The sequence below is a fragment of the Papio anubis genome, chromosome 12, assembly GCF_008728515.1.
Source record: "Papio anubis isolate 15944 chromosome 12, Panubis1.0, whole genome shotgun sequence".
Classification (NCBI taxonomy): domain Eukaryota; kingdom Metazoa; phylum Chordata; class Mammalia; order Primates; family Cercopithecidae; genus Papio; species Papio anubis.
In genome coordinates this window covers 107,715,022-107,731,140 of record NC_044987.1, presented here as the reverse complement: position 1 = coordinate 107,731,140, position 16,119 = coordinate 107,715,022, and the positions used below count along the sequence as shown (strand labels likewise).

At 48.2% G+C, this 16,119-nt stretch overlaps 2 protein-coding genes across 2 annotated transcripts; both read left to right on the top strand.

Annotated features, from left to right (window-relative positions):
- Positions 1 to 1,855: 1,855 nt before the first annotated feature.
- PRG2 (proteoglycan 2, pro eosinophil major basic protein) lies at positions 1,856 to 5,226 on the top strand. The gene is made up of 7 exons (XM_031653576.1): positions 1,856 to 1,950; positions 2,342 to 2,444; positions 2,593 to 2,662; positions 3,254 to 3,558; positions 3,891 to 4,022; positions 4,724 to 4,835; positions 5,056 to 5,226. The coding sequence occupies exons 3-7, from the start codon at positions 2,605 to 2,607 to the stop codon at positions 5,112 to 5,114; spliced, it is 666 nt and encodes a 221-aa protein (XP_031509436.1). The 5' UTR covers positions 1,856 to 1,950; positions 2,342 to 2,444; positions 2,593 to 2,604; the 3' UTR covers positions 5,115 to 5,226.
- Positions 5,227 to 11,791: 6,565 nt separating this feature from the next.
- On the top strand, positions 11,792 to 16,119 carry PRG3 (proteoglycan 3, pro eosinophil major basic protein 2). Its single transcript, XM_003909862.2, has 6 exons — positions 11,792 to 11,828; positions 12,160 to 12,293; positions 13,089 to 13,402; positions 14,064 to 14,195; positions 15,045 to 15,156; positions 15,980 to 16,119. The coding sequence occupies exons 2-6, from the start codon at positions 12,233 to 12,235 to the stop codon at positions 16,036 to 16,038; spliced, it is 678 nt and encodes a 225-aa protein (XP_003909911.2). The 5' UTR covers positions 11,792 to 11,828; positions 12,160 to 12,232; the 3' UTR covers positions 16,039 to 16,119.

Here is a 16,119-nt window from a genome sequence, read left to right as displayed (position 1 = left end):
CATAAGCAGACACATGGGAAGGGAGAGAAAGAACTGGATTTGAATTCTAACCCTGTTATTTACCTGACCACGTTACTTAACCATTAATTACTTCAACATATGTTTATTGAGTACCTACTATGTGCCCGGCACTATACTAAGCACCAAGGATACAATGGTGAGTAAAGAGATGCAGCCTTCACCATCATGAAGGAAGACCCATGTTAATCCATTAACCAAGTAATCTCACAAGAAAAGTAAAATGACTATGATAAGAACAAGCTGTTGGAGCTACAAAAGGGTGTATACAGGGCATTGATCCAATAAGGGCAGTGTTGTGGGGGAGTCATGAGCCACACAGAGCCTGAGTTTCTCACTTGGAAAATGGGGTATCAACCACCTACCTCACTAGGCTTTTAAAAAGAGGCTACATGAGGTGATACTTGCCATGAATGGCATTTTATTGATTGATTGATGGATTGATTGAAATGGAGTCTCACTGTGTTGCCCAAGCTGGAGTGCAGTGGTGCAATCTCAGCTCACTGCAACCTCCACCTCCTGGGTTCAAGTGATTCTCCTGCCTCAGTCTCCCACGTAGCTGGGATTACAGGCAGGCACTACCATACCAGACTAATTTTTGTATTTTTAGTAGAGATGAGGCTTCGCAATGTTGGCCAGGCTGGTCTCAAACTCCTGACCTCAAATGATCCGCCCACCTCGGCCTCCCAAACTGCTGGGATCACAGGCATGAGCCACTGCATCCAGCCACTTGCCATGCATGGCATTTTAAAATGTTCAGTAAATGTTACCACATGAAGGCTGGTAGGTTGGCCAACTCAGTGGTGTGATTCAGAAGGAAAGCAGTTAGACGTATGTGAACATTTCCCGTACTTGAAGATTCTCAGGACAGTGACTCCTAGACCCATCTTCCATCACGATCAGCTGGGAAACTTTAAGCAAAAATGCAGACATCTGACCTTCACTCTAGACCTGTTAGCCAATCAGAAGTTTCTGGTCAGGGCATCTGCATATTTTAAAAAATATTTACTAAGGCAGCCTCAAAATTACAGGTTCAGCACACATTTGCCATAATCACTGAAGAAATGCAACGTTATAAAAAGAGGATAAACAACAATCTGCCTCCCGCTTTCTTCCCTCTCCTCCTCTGCTTCTGGAGGCGACAAGGTCAACTATTTGGTGTGATTCCTCTTAGCATTCCCTCCATCAATGGCCACATAAGGACGCTCACAGATAAGCACCTGTGCGGGTTTGTTTTCCTTGTAAAACTATTCACATACTAAATACTTTCCTCAGTATCTTGCCTTTTTTCACTTCATAATGTCACGCACACATCTCTTCAGGTTTATAGATACAGGTCCAGATCTTCTTTTCATAGCCATATAACTTTCTGTAGAAGAGAGAGAACACATTTTATTCAGTGTCCAATTGATGGATCTCAAGATTGCTTTCATTTCTACAAACAGACAAGCAATAACACAACTCTGTAAAAGTTTTCTTACTTATAGGTGCTTTTATGTCTAAAGGATGGTCTCCAAAGAGTGAAACTGATCAAATGTGTATTTTTTATTCTAATAGATATGGACAGATTTGCTCTCATAATGTTTGTGGCAATTCAAAACACCAGTAAAGCAGGGGAGATGTGTATTTTGGAAAAGCACCCAAGGCGATTCTGAAGTGTAGCCCAGGATAAGAACCATTGCCCAGGGCTGTTCTAGATGGTCCCTGGGTTCCTGAAGGAGGTACCAGGAGAGAAATCTTCACTGAATGAGTGGACTCCCCAGGGAAGTGATGAAATGGTCCTTATCAGCCTTGCTATCTCCCTCTGACAGAGGCAAACTCTCTCCCCCTGGGGGAAGTTCCTCCAAGGCCTCTATATAAGATGTCTTTGTGAGAGGGAGCCAAGAAGGACCTGGGCTTTGGGAAGATCTAAAGACCCAGGAAGGTCTCTAGGTGAGTGAGTGCTTTCTCTGCTGTGGTGGAGCTGGCGACAGTTTATTCTCCCAGGAGGTCCCTGGCTGTGGCTGACAGTTTCTGGAGGGCTGGCAGGGGTCTACCAGTGGCTTTCAGGTTACGAGGTGTTGGCAGGGGCAGCCTGCATCCTCTGCCTTGCACATTCCTTCTGTGGGATGTGAAAGCGCTCCTTGGCTGGGGAAGACGGTGGAGACATGAAGGAGAGTGTGGGTGGCTTCTTGAGCTTTGAGGAGGGGACATACCTTCTAAGTCCTGTGTGTTCCTAGGAAAGCCAATAATCATTGCTTCTCCCTCCTCTTTTATGTCATAGACTCTGAGGGACCCATTAAGTACAAACAAACAAGTGTAATAGTTCCTTCTTTACTTCCAGGCCTGAAGGAAAGCCAGCCTCAACCACCCCTCAGGGTTTGCTGCGTCCTGTTTGGAAAGAGGTCCTTGTGTCCCGGATCCTGGAGCATCAGGAACTGAGCTTGGTGTGAGATTTTCTGGCTCATCCGGATTTCTGTTCAGGCCTTCTTTTTCTCCACCTGACTCCCACAGTCCCCTAATGGTGTGATTGTGATGTGTGTGTGTGTGTGTGTGTCTGTGTGTGTCAATGACAAACTGTGTTCTCCATTGCAGGATAAAGCCAAGATGAAACTCCCCCTACTTCTGGCTCTTCTATTTGGGGCAGTTTCTGCTCTTCATCTGAGTAAGTGTTGTTTGCCTTCAGTCTTTCTTTCTCCATTTTTTTCCTTTCTATAGTAAATGAGGTCAGAGTTACACACCCACCCCCTTCTTTGATCATCTTCTATTTCTGAATTTCTGTGTGCTTAAAGGAATGGGGACCCTATGGCCATGAGTTGAAAGAATTTTTCAGGGCATCTGTTATGTCTGTGGTCTTGGTTTTGCTGTGACATCCCCAATTTTGTCCTTTCTCCACGATGCTTACTTTGAGCTTACTGGGTACACAGCACTTTCCATGCCTTCTCTCCTTTAACTCTCTTAGCATCTCCATGAAGTAGGTGGTATTGTATACCCATTTCACAGATGAAGAAATAAAGCTAGTGGATGATAGAACCAGTACCCAAGCCCATGACTGCCCAACTCTAAGTCCATGCTCTTAACCGCCCTGACCTTGTCGGGCATGTTGGGTTCCCCTCATGGAGACTGGGTTCCGGGTTCCTCTTCCCAGGCAGGGTTGAGCACTCTGATGCCCAGGGCAAGGTGGGAGCTGTCCGTGGTTCTGGGGAGGAACAAGGGGAGATGTGAAGGAAGGACACTTGGCCATCCTCCCTGCCAGGGCCTGAGACTTCCACCTTTGAGAGCACTTTGGGTGTTAAGACCCTGCCTGAGGATGAGGAGATGCCAGAACAGGAGGTGGAGGAGATCCTTTCCAGGGAGCTGGAGGAAGAGGAGGGGGGCTCTGGAAGTGAAGATACCTCCAAGGAAGATGGGGCTGTTGCGTTGATCTCAGTCCCAGATATGGTGGACAAAAACCTTACGTGTCCTGAGGAAGAGGACACAGTAAAAGTGGTGGGCATCCCTGGGTGCTCGACCTGCCGCTACCTCCTGGTGAGAAGTCCTCACACATTTAACCAAGCTTGGGTGAGTGACCTGTGGCTGAGGCTGAGGCGGGAGCATGGGAGGGGTTTGGGACATGTCTCCAGCATTGCTATCACTGGCTCTTTTCCCCACTGAGGCTCAGTAGATGTCCCAGAGGCCCTGTCTCAGTAGATGTGAGGGCTCAGTAGAACCTGAGCCTCACAGAGGTGTTGGAGTAAGAAGGGAAGTCCACCTAGAAACAGAGGTGGCATTTTGGTCTCCAATCTTTAAATGGTTGTGGCAGGGAGGGAGGACATGAATTGTGGGAACTCAAGACCCACATGAATTCATGTAGGAAGGATGCTCCATTCTTTGTCTTTTATCCTGCCCTGCAGTTTACTTGCCAGAGGTGCTACAGGGGCAACCTGGCTTCCATCCACAACTTCAATACTAATTCCCGAATCCAGTGGTCAGTCAGAGCGCTCAACCAGGGTCAAGTCTGGATTGGAGGCAGGATCACAGGCTCGGTAAGAGAGGTGTGAACACTAAATGGTGTGCACCTGCTGATCTCAGCCAGTACTCAACTTGCAGCAGATTTGTCTGTTTTTCTCCTCTATAATCTCCAGACAAACCGGGGATAGATGGAAACCCACAGACAACACCGAGGGGGCTGCCTGGGCATTCAGGGAAGAGCTGAGAATTTAGAATCAGGAGGTTTGGGTACAAGTTCCTTTCCATCTTTCACTATCTACGTAACTTAACTTATCAGGGCATGGTGGTGCATGCCTGTAATCCTAGGTATTCGGGAGACTGAGGCAGGAGAATCACTGGAACCTGGGAGGCGGAGGTTGCGGTGAGCCAAGATCGAGCCATTGCACTCCAGCCTGAGCAACAAGAGTGAAACTCCACCTCAAAAAAATAAATAAATAAAAATAAATAAAAACAAGACCGTGAGTTTGTTTCCTCATCTCTAAGATGAGTTGGCAACCCCTGTTGCCAACCTTTTGTTAGGGCTGGAAGGATAAGCCTGTCACTGGGATGCATAGAATCTGATGGTGATGATTGCCGTGGATCAGCATTTCAGATGACCAGGACAGTTCCCATGATGGTCCAGCAGGGAAGGGCCCATTGCCCAGTGGGCAGCAGGAGGAGCTGGCAGATACAGGGCCAGATCTGCCTCTCTGCCTTCCCTCTGCCCCATCCCTTCTTCCCCTCTTGCTTTCTCCAGGGTCGCTGCAGACGCTTTCAGTGGGTTGACGGCAGCCGCTGGAACTTTGCGTACTGGGCTGCTCACCAGCCCTGGTCCCGCGGTGGTCACTGTGTGTCCCTGTGTACCCGAGGTGAGTTGGGGCTGGGGATGAAGGATGGAAAGGTCTGGGAGGTGGGAAATGCCCCAAGGAGGAGATGCTACGAAGAGCCTGACCCTTTGAGGGAGAGGTTTCCTGGGTCTTTTGTATACTTCGACTCCACAGTGGTGTGTGGGTGGGAGAAGAGGCCCTCCTGTGGGTTGAATTGGGGTGGACAAGAGGCTGAAAGTCTCTTTCTGTTCTGCCTTCACAGGAGGCCACTGGCGTCGAGCCCACTGCCTCAGAAAACTTCCTTTCATCTGTTCCTACTGAGCTGGTCCCAGCCAGCAGTTCAGAGCTGTCCTCCCCTGGGCAGCTGCCTCCCCTCCTCTGCTTGCCGTTTCTCCCTCCACCTCCCTGCAATAAAATGAGTTTTACTAAAACAGATTTATTTTCTCATCTGATCGCTGATCCACTCTACTTAGCCCTCATTGAAACTTCTTCCTTATCATCTCTCCCCACACCACACCTTTCATAGAAGGGTCAGAAGCTAACACTCCTTGAGGAGGAGGATGGAGGGTGGAGTTGGGTCTATGGAGCCTTTTGGAGATGGAGGAATGGGCTCAGCTGGCTCTCTTCATAGAACATCTCATTACTGGGCACCTAAATAGGTGCTGCTAGGGCCTTTCAAGGTTGTAGGTAGACTCCCAATGGCCCAGTTTGCGTCTCTGTACTCAAAGGCCTTTTCTCTCTCTCTCTCTCCAACCCCAGAACTGTGGTTGGTTTGATATGTAAGGAAATTAACATGTCCCTGAGAACAGTCCACAACTCTCAGGAATGAATGTATAAGTACCCCAATCCCCGACCCCTCAAGTGGAATAAACCTAACATGTATTGGGCACCATTTCCCAGTGGCCTGCTGTGGTAGTTGGCCTTATTTCATGCATTTTATGGGTTGCCTTCCCTTCCTCAGCTGCATTCTCTGCTCCTTCCTACTCTCTGCAACTCCCTGTCTCAGGATCTCCTTCTGGGGAAACCTGATATAAGACAGCTTGCCATGTGTCAGACTCTGAATGAGGCCTGGGAATACAAGACGTAGTTCCCTGGCACTTGGGATATATGGTTGTTTGTAACATAGGCACAAAAACATCTACTAGTTGTTACTGCTTATTGAGTGCCCACAACATACCCCCTGCTGTGGCAGGCACCCTGCCTAGACGACCTCATGTGATCCATAATTATCAGCCCTATTTTACACAACCAGGCTCAGAGAAGTTAGGACCTGTCAAAAGACTTGCCCGAGACTGAACCTCTAAATGCAACCCGTACTGAAATTCAACCCTGCTCCAAAGCATGTTCCTTTAACCCTTGTGCTTTTACAGCTGGTTACTCCCCTTAGGATCACACCGGGATGAAGCACAGCGGGAGGAAAGATAGACTATCTCATTCTTGGGTTCATCTTGGGACACAGGACTCTGGCCCAGCTGGAGGTGAGACAGCTTTAATCAGAGGGGAGGGAGGAAGGCATTCTCAACCCCTTCTCTACTGCAGAGGTCAGCAGAAGAAAACAACTCAAAGTTCTAAAGCCATTTTTTTCTCCAGCATGCCTCCAATTCACAGATCTTCATATGGGATTGGAGGCTCAGAGAGGGGTGAAACAAGAACTCTATTTTTTTTTGGAGTGTGGCACAGAGAAGGGATGCTACTTATCTAAGGTCACACAGTAAGTTGAGAAAGAAATCAAACTCAGGTCCATTTCAACTCTTGCTCTACGAGAATCTGTTGATTTCAAAGATGGTAGACTATGGGTTCAGCCCTGTGATGAGTGCTGTGAGGATGCAACTGAGGTGGAATTTTCACTCCTTGCCCTATTGGACTTCATATTCTGGTGTGGGAAGGCATTGCTTCCCTTATTTCAATATTAACAACAAAGGGTAATAATATTTCCCATTTATTAAGCATTGACTAGGTATCAGGTTCTGTGCTAAATGGTAGGTGAGCTTTGTCTGGTTCCTCATAAATCTCTGCTGCTATGGGTGTGTGCTTTGACAGAAGTTTGACTTCCAGTCCACAGAGATCTTCTTTGGGGGAGTAATATCAAGAAGGGGCATGAAGGAGGCTGCAGGGCTCCTAGTCACATTCTGTATCTCGACCTAGGCATGTTCACATTGGTGTGTTCACCGCAAAGACTCCCCGAGCAGTCCACTCTACAGTGTGCTTTACAGGAGCACATTGTACATTCATTAAAAAATTTTTCTTGGGCCGGGCGCGGTGGTTCAAGCCTGTAATCCCAGCACTTTGGGAGGCCGAGACGGGCGGATCACGAGGTCAGGAGATCGAGACCATCCTGGCTAACACGGTGAAATCCCATCTCTACTAAAAAATACAAAAAACAAAAAACAAAAAACAAAAAAAACTAGCCGGGCAAGGTGGAGGGCGCCTGTAGTCCCAGCTACTTGGGAGGCTGAGGCAGGAGAATGGCGTGAACCCAGGAGGCGGAGCTTGCAGTGAGCCGAGATCGCGCCACTGCACTCCCGTCTGGGCGACAGAGCGAGATTCCGTCTCAAAAAAAAAAACAACAACAATTTTCTTGGCTAGGCACGGTGGCTGATGCCTGTAATCCCAGCACTTTGGGAGGGTGAGATGAGCCGATCACCTGAGGTCAGGAGTTTCAGACCTGCCTGACCAACATGGAGAAACCGCGTCTCTACTAAAAATACAAAAAAATTAGACAGGCGTGGTGACGCATGCCTGTAATCCCAGCTACTCGGGAGGCTGAGGCAGGAGAATCACTTGATCGCTTGAACCTGGGAGGCGAAGGTTGCAGTGAGCCGAGATCATGCCATTGCACTCTAGCCTGGGCAATAAGAGCGAAACTCCATCTCAAAAGAAATAAATAGTTTTTTTTTTTCTTAAAAAGTAAAAATCATGAAATAAAGGGACTGGGCTAATATTGCAAAATATGGGTTTGTGTGTGCATTTTCCTCTCCTGTAAGATACTAACTAAGCTCTGTGAAACAGTTTATCAATGATTCTTTATCATTGAATCCATGGAGTTCCTTACACAGTGCAGAGCACACAGTAGGGGTTCAGTCAACAGTACACTCATTGCTTTTTCATAGACAAGGGGCACCCTCACTCAACCCATGTGCCAGACATATTTCTGAGAGCTTTGCTTAAGCTGATCTCACAGGAGGCAAATCTTGTCACTAGCCTTAGTTTACAGATAAGAAAGCTGAGGCAGAGAGGGGTGACCCTGGAACTTGTGATTTCATTATACATCATCCTACACTGCTTCTCAAGATGGCAAAGCCTACCCTCTGCATAATGAGGGGATGGACTGAATCTTGGAACAAGAGGCAGAGTTTGAACCCCCTATGAACATAAATGCAAACATTAAGCCAGAGGCTTGGGGTTCCACGGATGCTGAAAACAATGTTGGCATCATTGGCTAGATCATCTGGGAGTAACACATCTGGGTGTGCCAAAAAAAGCAAAGATTTGGGAGTCAGACAGGCTAGGATCTGATGCATCATTTGTTACTAGTTGTGCAAACTTGGATAAGTCATTTGATTTCTCTGAGTTTTTGTGGTACATATATAGACTAGAGATGGCAATGCCCAATTTGTAGGATGACTTTTAAGGATTAAGCGGTTGTTAAGTAACAGATGTAAAAACCTTAATGAAGCATAGTGTCTGGTCCCTGGAAGACCTTCAAAAAAGTTTTTTCTTGTTTTAAATCAGACAGAAAAGGTCACTGAGGTCATTGGAATATCTTTGCAAAAGGGTTTATATACAATGAAAACAGGGTTGACATGAAAGAGGGAATGGTCTGTTCAGGAGGGAGGTTGATGAGAGGAGGCTAGAGAAACATAGTTAGGGGGTAGATAAGGAGCTGGGAGCCTATGGTTCAGGCCTGTCTCTACTTGCTGTGTGACCTTGGGCAACTTGTTTAAAATCTCTGAGATGCCATTTATCCATCTGTGAAATGAAACAACAAGGCTGGGTGTGGTGGCTCCCGCCTGTAATCCCAGCACTTTGGGAGGCCAAAGGCGGGTAGATCACCTAAGGTCAGGAGTTCAAGACCAGCCTGGCCAACATAGTGAAACTCCATCTCTACAAAAATAAAAAAAATTATCCAGGCATGATGGCGGGTGCCTGTGGTCCCAGCTACTTGAGAGGCTGAGGCGGGAGAATCGCTTGAACCTGGGAAGCGGATGTTGTAGTGAGCCGAGATCATGCCATTGCACTCCAGCCTAGGTGACAGAGCCAAGACTATCTCAGAAAAAAAGAGAAAAAAAGAAAAATGAAAAAAGAAAGAAAGAAAGAAAAGAAAAGAAAAAAGAAACAATGAGTGAGTGTGAGGCTTATGGTGGCATTGGTTCCTGAGAGCAGCCAACCTTATTAGTCATCCCAATCACCAGGTGAAATGGTACCCCTGACCTGGGTCAATGGATGAGGAAATGGCAATGGGGGTCTGTGCTTCTACCCTCCACCACTAGGGAGGTCTCAAGCTTGGAATTCAGCAACCAGGGTTTTAGGTCCTGGACCTGGCCCATCCTCCTACAGTCAAGAAGATAAGTGGAGGGTTTGGTCCGTTGGGCTAAGGAGATAGTGATCAAGGCCGTTACTCTGCAATCAGACTGAGAAGTGGCCTCTCAGTTACTTCCCCATTTGTGGGTCACCTTGGGAGAGCAGAGGAGGGGAAGGAATTTAGGTCTTCTCACCCTCTGGGCTGCCTGTCCCTGCTCCCTGAGCCCTGGAGGGCTGGGGTGGAATATGGAGAATAAACCTGTACCTATTTTTTTTTTTTTTTTTTTGAGACAGAGTCTCACTCTGTCACCCAGGCTGGAGTGCAGTGGCATGATCTCGGCTCACAGCAACCTCCACCTCCTGGGTTCAAGTGATTCTTCCACGTCAGTCTCCTGAGTAACTGGGATTATAGGCACCCGCCACCATGCCTGGCTAATTTTTGTATTTTTAGTGGAGCTGGGGTTTCACCATGTTGAGCAGGCTGGTCTCAAACACCTGACCTCAGGTGATCCATCCGCCCAGGCCTCCCAATGTGCTGGAATTACAGGCATGAGCCACCGTGCTCGGCCCTACAAATCTGCACTTTCTAATTGACAAGGGTCACCCTCCACTCATGTGCCAGGCATACTCATGTTCTGAGAAGCATACCACAGGATGCCTCTGAGTTCACCGTGACAAGTCCACTAGCTCTTGGCAGAGATATCTGCAAATTCAAGGTTTGAGACATGCTGGCCTCTCTTTAACATGCAGCAAATTTGGTTAGAGCTTGGTCAGTTAAAATTTTGATGTTTTGTTTTGCATTAATTTCAATTTATAAGAAATATTTCATTTCTATTTCACTATTTCATTTATCTTGAATAGTGAATTTCTTAGTATCCCCTTAATTTCTTAGTGTCCCTGAGTTGAGCGCCTCCCCTGCCTGATTCTAGTCCAGACCCTGGGGTGACACAAGGCTGGTGGGAGATGGGAGGTGAGGAGGGGAGGGTTGGGTGGAGAGGACGATCTACAGAATGCTGGAGAGACTCCGCGTGGAGTTTTTCATGCTGCCTGCTTGCCAGCCCCGAAGCTATGCCTTAAGGTTGGACAAGGTGGCATATTCTAGATCAGAGATCCTCAACTGGGGCCATTTTTCTCCCCAGAGGACATTTGGGAACATGTGGAGACATTTTTGATCATCTGCGGGGGTGGGGAGAGGTGCTACTGACATCTGGTGGGTAGAGACCAGAGGGGCCATTAAACTTTCTACAACACCCAGGACAGTCCCCCACAACAAAGAGTTATTTGACCTCACATATTAATAGCACAAAGGTTGAGGAACCTTGATCTAGATCCACAGCACAGAAGAAAGGATGTAGATTTTTCACACATAAAAGATGAGAAAGCTCACGCTTGTAATCCCAGCGACTCAGGAGGCTGAGGCAGGAGGATTACTTGAGCCCAGGAATTCAGGGTTACAGTGAGCTATCATTGCAGCACTTCACTCCAGCCTGGGTGACAGAGCAAGATTTTGTCTCTCAAAAAAAAAAAAAAAAAGAGGTGGACAGGCGCAGTGGCCCATGCCTGTAATCCCAGCACTTTGGGAGACTGAAGTGGGTGGATCACGAGGTCAGGAGTTCGGGACCAGCCTGGCCAACATAGTGAAACCCCGTCTCTACTAAAAATACAAAAATTAGCCAGGTGTGGTGGTGGGCGCCTGTAATCCCAGCTACTCGGGAGGCAGAGGTTGCAGTGAACCAAGATCGCACCACTGCACTCCAGCCTGGGTGACAGAGCAAGATTCTATCTCAAAAAGAAAACAAAAAAAAAAGATGAGAAAGAGAGAAGAGTGAGAAAGAGGAAGGGAGAGAAAAGAGAGAGAGAGAGGAAAGAAAGAGAGAGACGGTTTTAGAGTCAAAAAGACTTAGAAATTCCAGTTCTTCCACTTCCCATGGAACCTTGGCAAGTTGCCTTCTCCCTTTCTCTGAATCTCACATTTTGCCTCTGTGAATTAGGGGTGGTCATACATGCCTGGTGGAGACGAGGTGGAGATGAGGGTGAGGGGTGTGTTGCCCACAACACCCCTAGGATGGGTGAGAGCTTGGGAGCACTGAGCCTCCCCTTCCCCTCTTACTGCCTCCCCTCATTGTCTCCCACAAGCTCCCTGGGATCTCCACGAACAGGAAGCTCCTCCTGGGGTTAAGGTGTGTTGTTCAGACTGGGGCACTTTAGGGGGCATAAATAATAATTATGCCTGGACAATGGACATAACATCCAGGGCCTCCTGAAGCAAACCAGGGTATGGGGCACCCACACATGGCAGTAGGCCCCAGGAGGCAGGTCCCTGCAGTCCCAGCAGAGAGCAGGGCACAGGGTTGAGATAACTGAGCAAACTTCATTATCAGCTCCTTTGTCCCCAACCCTGGCCTAGAGCAATCATTCTGGCCTCTTCCCACTTCCCCAAAAACCCAGTATAAAGGCTGCTTCTGGGCCCCGAAGGCAGAGGCACTGAGAGTGGAGGTCTCAGACTCTTGGAAGGTAAGTTCTCTTCCGGCTGCCCAGGCAGGACCAATGTAGGCCCTGGGAAGAAGCAGCACCTCATAGGGCAAACACGTAGGAGGCCTGTCCTTAGGAACATGGTGGCTAAGCAGACCTGTCCCCGCCGGGGCAGGAGTCTGGGCTGAAGGTGATACTGGGGAGCAGCAACAGAGACTGGAAGACAAACGAACTTTTGTACCTGAGTTATCCCTCCCACTATTCCTTTTCTAGACTCTCCAGCTCAGCGTCTGTTCATGGCAAGAAGAGAAAGCAATCGAGTTGCTCTTTAATCAAACAATTAAACAAACATTCCCTCTATACTATGTGCCAGGGGCTACACTAGATACACAAAGACAGCCCGCAGAAGGAAGGTGGAGTAGCGTCCTCACTAAAAGACAGTAGATATGCAACGCCTCCTGTTCCTGCCTGTTCTTCTGCTGGGAACAGTTTCTGCTCTACATCTGGGTAAGTCTCTCCCTTCCCTCCTCATCCATCTTTCTCTTTTTTCCTTTTTCCTACACTCCCCTCCCCCAGCTTTTATTTGCACTCATGAGATCAGGACCACAGCCTTCCCTCTTTAGCCGATACAGCTCATCTCCGGTAAGATATCACCTGGACTCAGAACTGTAACCTGGAACTTTCTTTTTTGGTTTTTTGGTTTTTGTTTTGAGAAGGAGTCTTACTCTGTTGCCCAGGCTGGAGTGCAATGGCGCGATCTCGGCTCACTGCAACCTCCCCCTCCCGGGTTCAAGCAATTCTTCTGCCTCAGTCTCCCAAGTAGCTGGGATTACAGGCACATGCCACCACGCCCAGCTAATTTTTGTATTTTTAGTAGAGACGAGGTTTCACCATATTTGCCAGGCTGGTCTTGAACTCCTAACCTCATGATTTGCCCACCTTGGCCTCCCAAAGTGCTAGGATTACAGACTTGAGCCACCGTGCCCGGCCAACTGTAACCTGTACTTTCAAAAGGAAAATCCACTCACCTGTTAAGATGAAGGGCTGGTGACTGCTCTGGGCTTCTCACACGTGCTTTCTCCCACCTTCAAAACACACACTCATGGTGTTGGCCAGGAGTCAGGTTCTTGTCCATTTGTGGGTGTGACCCGAGAGATCTCTCCTTACCTAACACCAAGGAAATCTTCCAGTCTTGGCTTCAGGTGGAGTTCCTAGGAAAGCTCGAGAGAGGTTGCTGGAGCTGTCCACGGTGCTGGAACAAGGAAGCTCTTGACCTGATAGCAGGTTACCTCTTTTTCCCAGAGAATGATGTCCCCAGTCTGGAGAGCCTAGAGACAGGGGCAGACCTAGGCCAAGATCTGGCTAGTTCAAGGGAGCAGGAGAGAGACTTGGCTCTGACTGAGGAGGTGACTCAGGCAGAGGGAAAGGAGGTCAAGGCCTCTGCCTGTCAAGACACCTTTGAGGATGAGGAAGCCATGGAGTCGGACCCAGCTGCCTTAGACAAGGACTTTCAGTGCCCCAGGGAAGAAGATATAGTTGAAGTGCAGGGAAGTCCAAGGTGCAAGGCCTGCCACTACCTATTGGTGCGGACTCCTACAACGTTTGCAAACGCTCAGGTAAGTAGTAGGGAGGCTACTGCGGAGGACCTGGGGGAGAAGAGAGTACATTCAGTCTTCTGTTCCCTATTCATTTAGGCTAGTGCATCAGAGTCACCTGGAGGTATTGTTAAAACAGATTTATGGGCCTCACTCGCACAACTTCTGATTTAGGAGGGCTGGGGTGGAGCCTGAGAATTTGCGTTTACAACAAATCCCCAGGTGATGATGATATTGTTGGTCTGGCGGAGAACCACTGATTTAAACAAAAGGCTTCAGTGTTAGAAACACCTGTGTTAAATTCTGGTTCTGCCTTTTATTGGCTGTGTTACCTGGGCAAGTCGCTTTGCCTTTCAGAGCTTTAGCACCTTCATTTGTAAAACGAAGATATACAGCACCAACTTCTTAGAGTTGTGGTGAGCATTATATGCGATAATATATGAAAAGTGTTTGGAATAGTCACTGGGTCATAATAAACTCTCAATAAAAGGTGGTTATAATTATTACGAGTATTATTATTTCCTGCAGGATTGTCCTGACAGCTAATTAAAGAGCAAAAGATAGGATTAAGGGAGGCGAGTAGGTTTATTTTTAACCTGAAAAGGGATGCTGGGCTCTTGCCTGGAGACTCAGAAATTTGAAATAAATAAGAGGAAATTCTCTACTTTGTTTCTGTCTGCAGAACGTCTGCAGCAAATGCTACAGAGGCAACCTTGTCTCCATCCACAACTTCAACTTCAACTATCGCATTCAGCGTCATGCTAGCACAACCAACCAGGCCCAGGTCTGGATTGGAGGCATCCTCAGGGGCTGGGTAAGTCAGGGGCCAACTCTCGGGTGCAGTAAGTTCTTTCTGATTGTGTTAAAGTAGCACCTCATGGTGCCAAGCTTCAGGCCAGCAGCTAAAGTGTCCTTAATGTGGCAGGCAATGATGTTCTGGAGCTGGCTTGTACTGGCTCAGAAGAACTGATGGTGCACATCTCTTCCCAACTCCATGCTCAGTGACTACATGCTTGCAGCTTGACATCAGCCATGGTGGGAGTATTTACACACAGGAAATTGGCAATTGCTACACATCAGGGCTCCTTTCTACTCCCCATCCTTCCACCCACCCCAAGAGCTGGTATAAACATTTACCAGCATACCACTGGAGTCACGAGACAGAGTCCAGGCCCACCCAGCTTAGTCACTTAGAAAGCTAGCTAAATAGGTTTCTTGGAGCCTTGTTTTTTTTTTTTTTTTTTTTTTAATCCCTGAAATGGGGACCTTCTTCTCTCAGGGTGGTTCTGGAATTGTGGGTGAAGAAGTGACATTATATTTGGTACTCAAAGTATGGTCCATAGATCAGCAGTACCACCATCACCTGGGAGCTTGTTAGAACTGTAGAATCTTGGATCCCACTGCAGACCTCTTGAATCAGAACCTACGTTTTAACAAGATCCCCAGGAGATAATGTACACAGAGTAAAGTTTGAGAAGCCTGCTCTGTGTGATGGCTGAGAGAGATGGTTGCTCTTCTTGTCACTGCCTGGAAACTCTTAGGAGTGGGTCTCTAGGGTGTCTGGCTCCTGGCCGGGTAGGCAGTGAGAGAAGTCAACAGGGGGTATTCTGTGAGGTCCTGGATCTGAACCTCTGCCCTCTGACCTAGCCTGTCGCTTCTCTAGTTCCTGTGGAAGCGGTTTTGCTGGACTGATGGGAGCCACTGGAATTTTGCATACTGGTCCTCAGGGCAACCTGGGAATGGGCGTGGGTGCTGTGTGGCCCTATGCACTAAAGGTGAGGGGGAAGGGCACCAGGACAGGGAGAAGGGGTAGTAAAGTGGATTCTTAATACTACCCCTTTGAGCTGCCTGAACACACCTCCCCAGACTCAGACCCTCCTGCTGACTTAAAAATCAAAGTCCTGTGTGTGAGGAGGGCTGAGACATAGGGAAGCCTCAAAGCAAAACCAGGTGATAGGAGTTCCGGAGAGGGGGTGGGGGGTGGGCTGGATGGTGTGTGTGTGGGAAAATTCTTTGCCTCCTGCAATATGAGGGCAATAGATTCCAACAACAGATGTGACCAATGAGAGTGGCGGAAGTGGATATAAGGTGTGGATGAGAGAAAAGGAAGGATGGGGAAATTAGGGATGGCTGAGAGACAAGATGCCCGCCTCCAATAGCAGATGTGGGCAGCAGCATGGGTGCCAGATGTGACGGACTTTAGTATAGTGGCTAAGACCATATGTGCTGGAGAAAGACCGCTGCAGTTCACATCCCAGCGCAGCCACTTGCCGACTGAGATACAGGCACGTTGTTTATCTCCACTAAGCCCCCGTTTCCTTATCTGTGAAATGGGGATAATGACAGCACCCACCTCTTGGAGTCATGGTAAGGATTAAATGCAGTAGTCCACCTAAGTCCATCTAATGCATTTAGCACACAGCCTAGCTTGCAGTAAGAGTTCAGCAAATGTGAGCCAGTAGGGATGTGGGGCAAGCACACAGCTGGCAGATGACGATGGCCATTGATGGGGACATAGGGGCCCCTGAGGAGGGAAGGAGATGAAGCCCAGGCCAGACCTCGCGGGGCGGTTGACTTCACTGTGCTCTCTGCTGCTAGGAGGTTATTGGCGACGAGCTAAATGCAACAAGCAACTGCCCTTCGTCTGCTCCTTCTAAGTCAGCGGCACTGAGATCCTGCCAGCAGCCTCCTCCCGCCCCCCAACCACTCCTGCTCATAAATCCAGACTTCTCACAGCA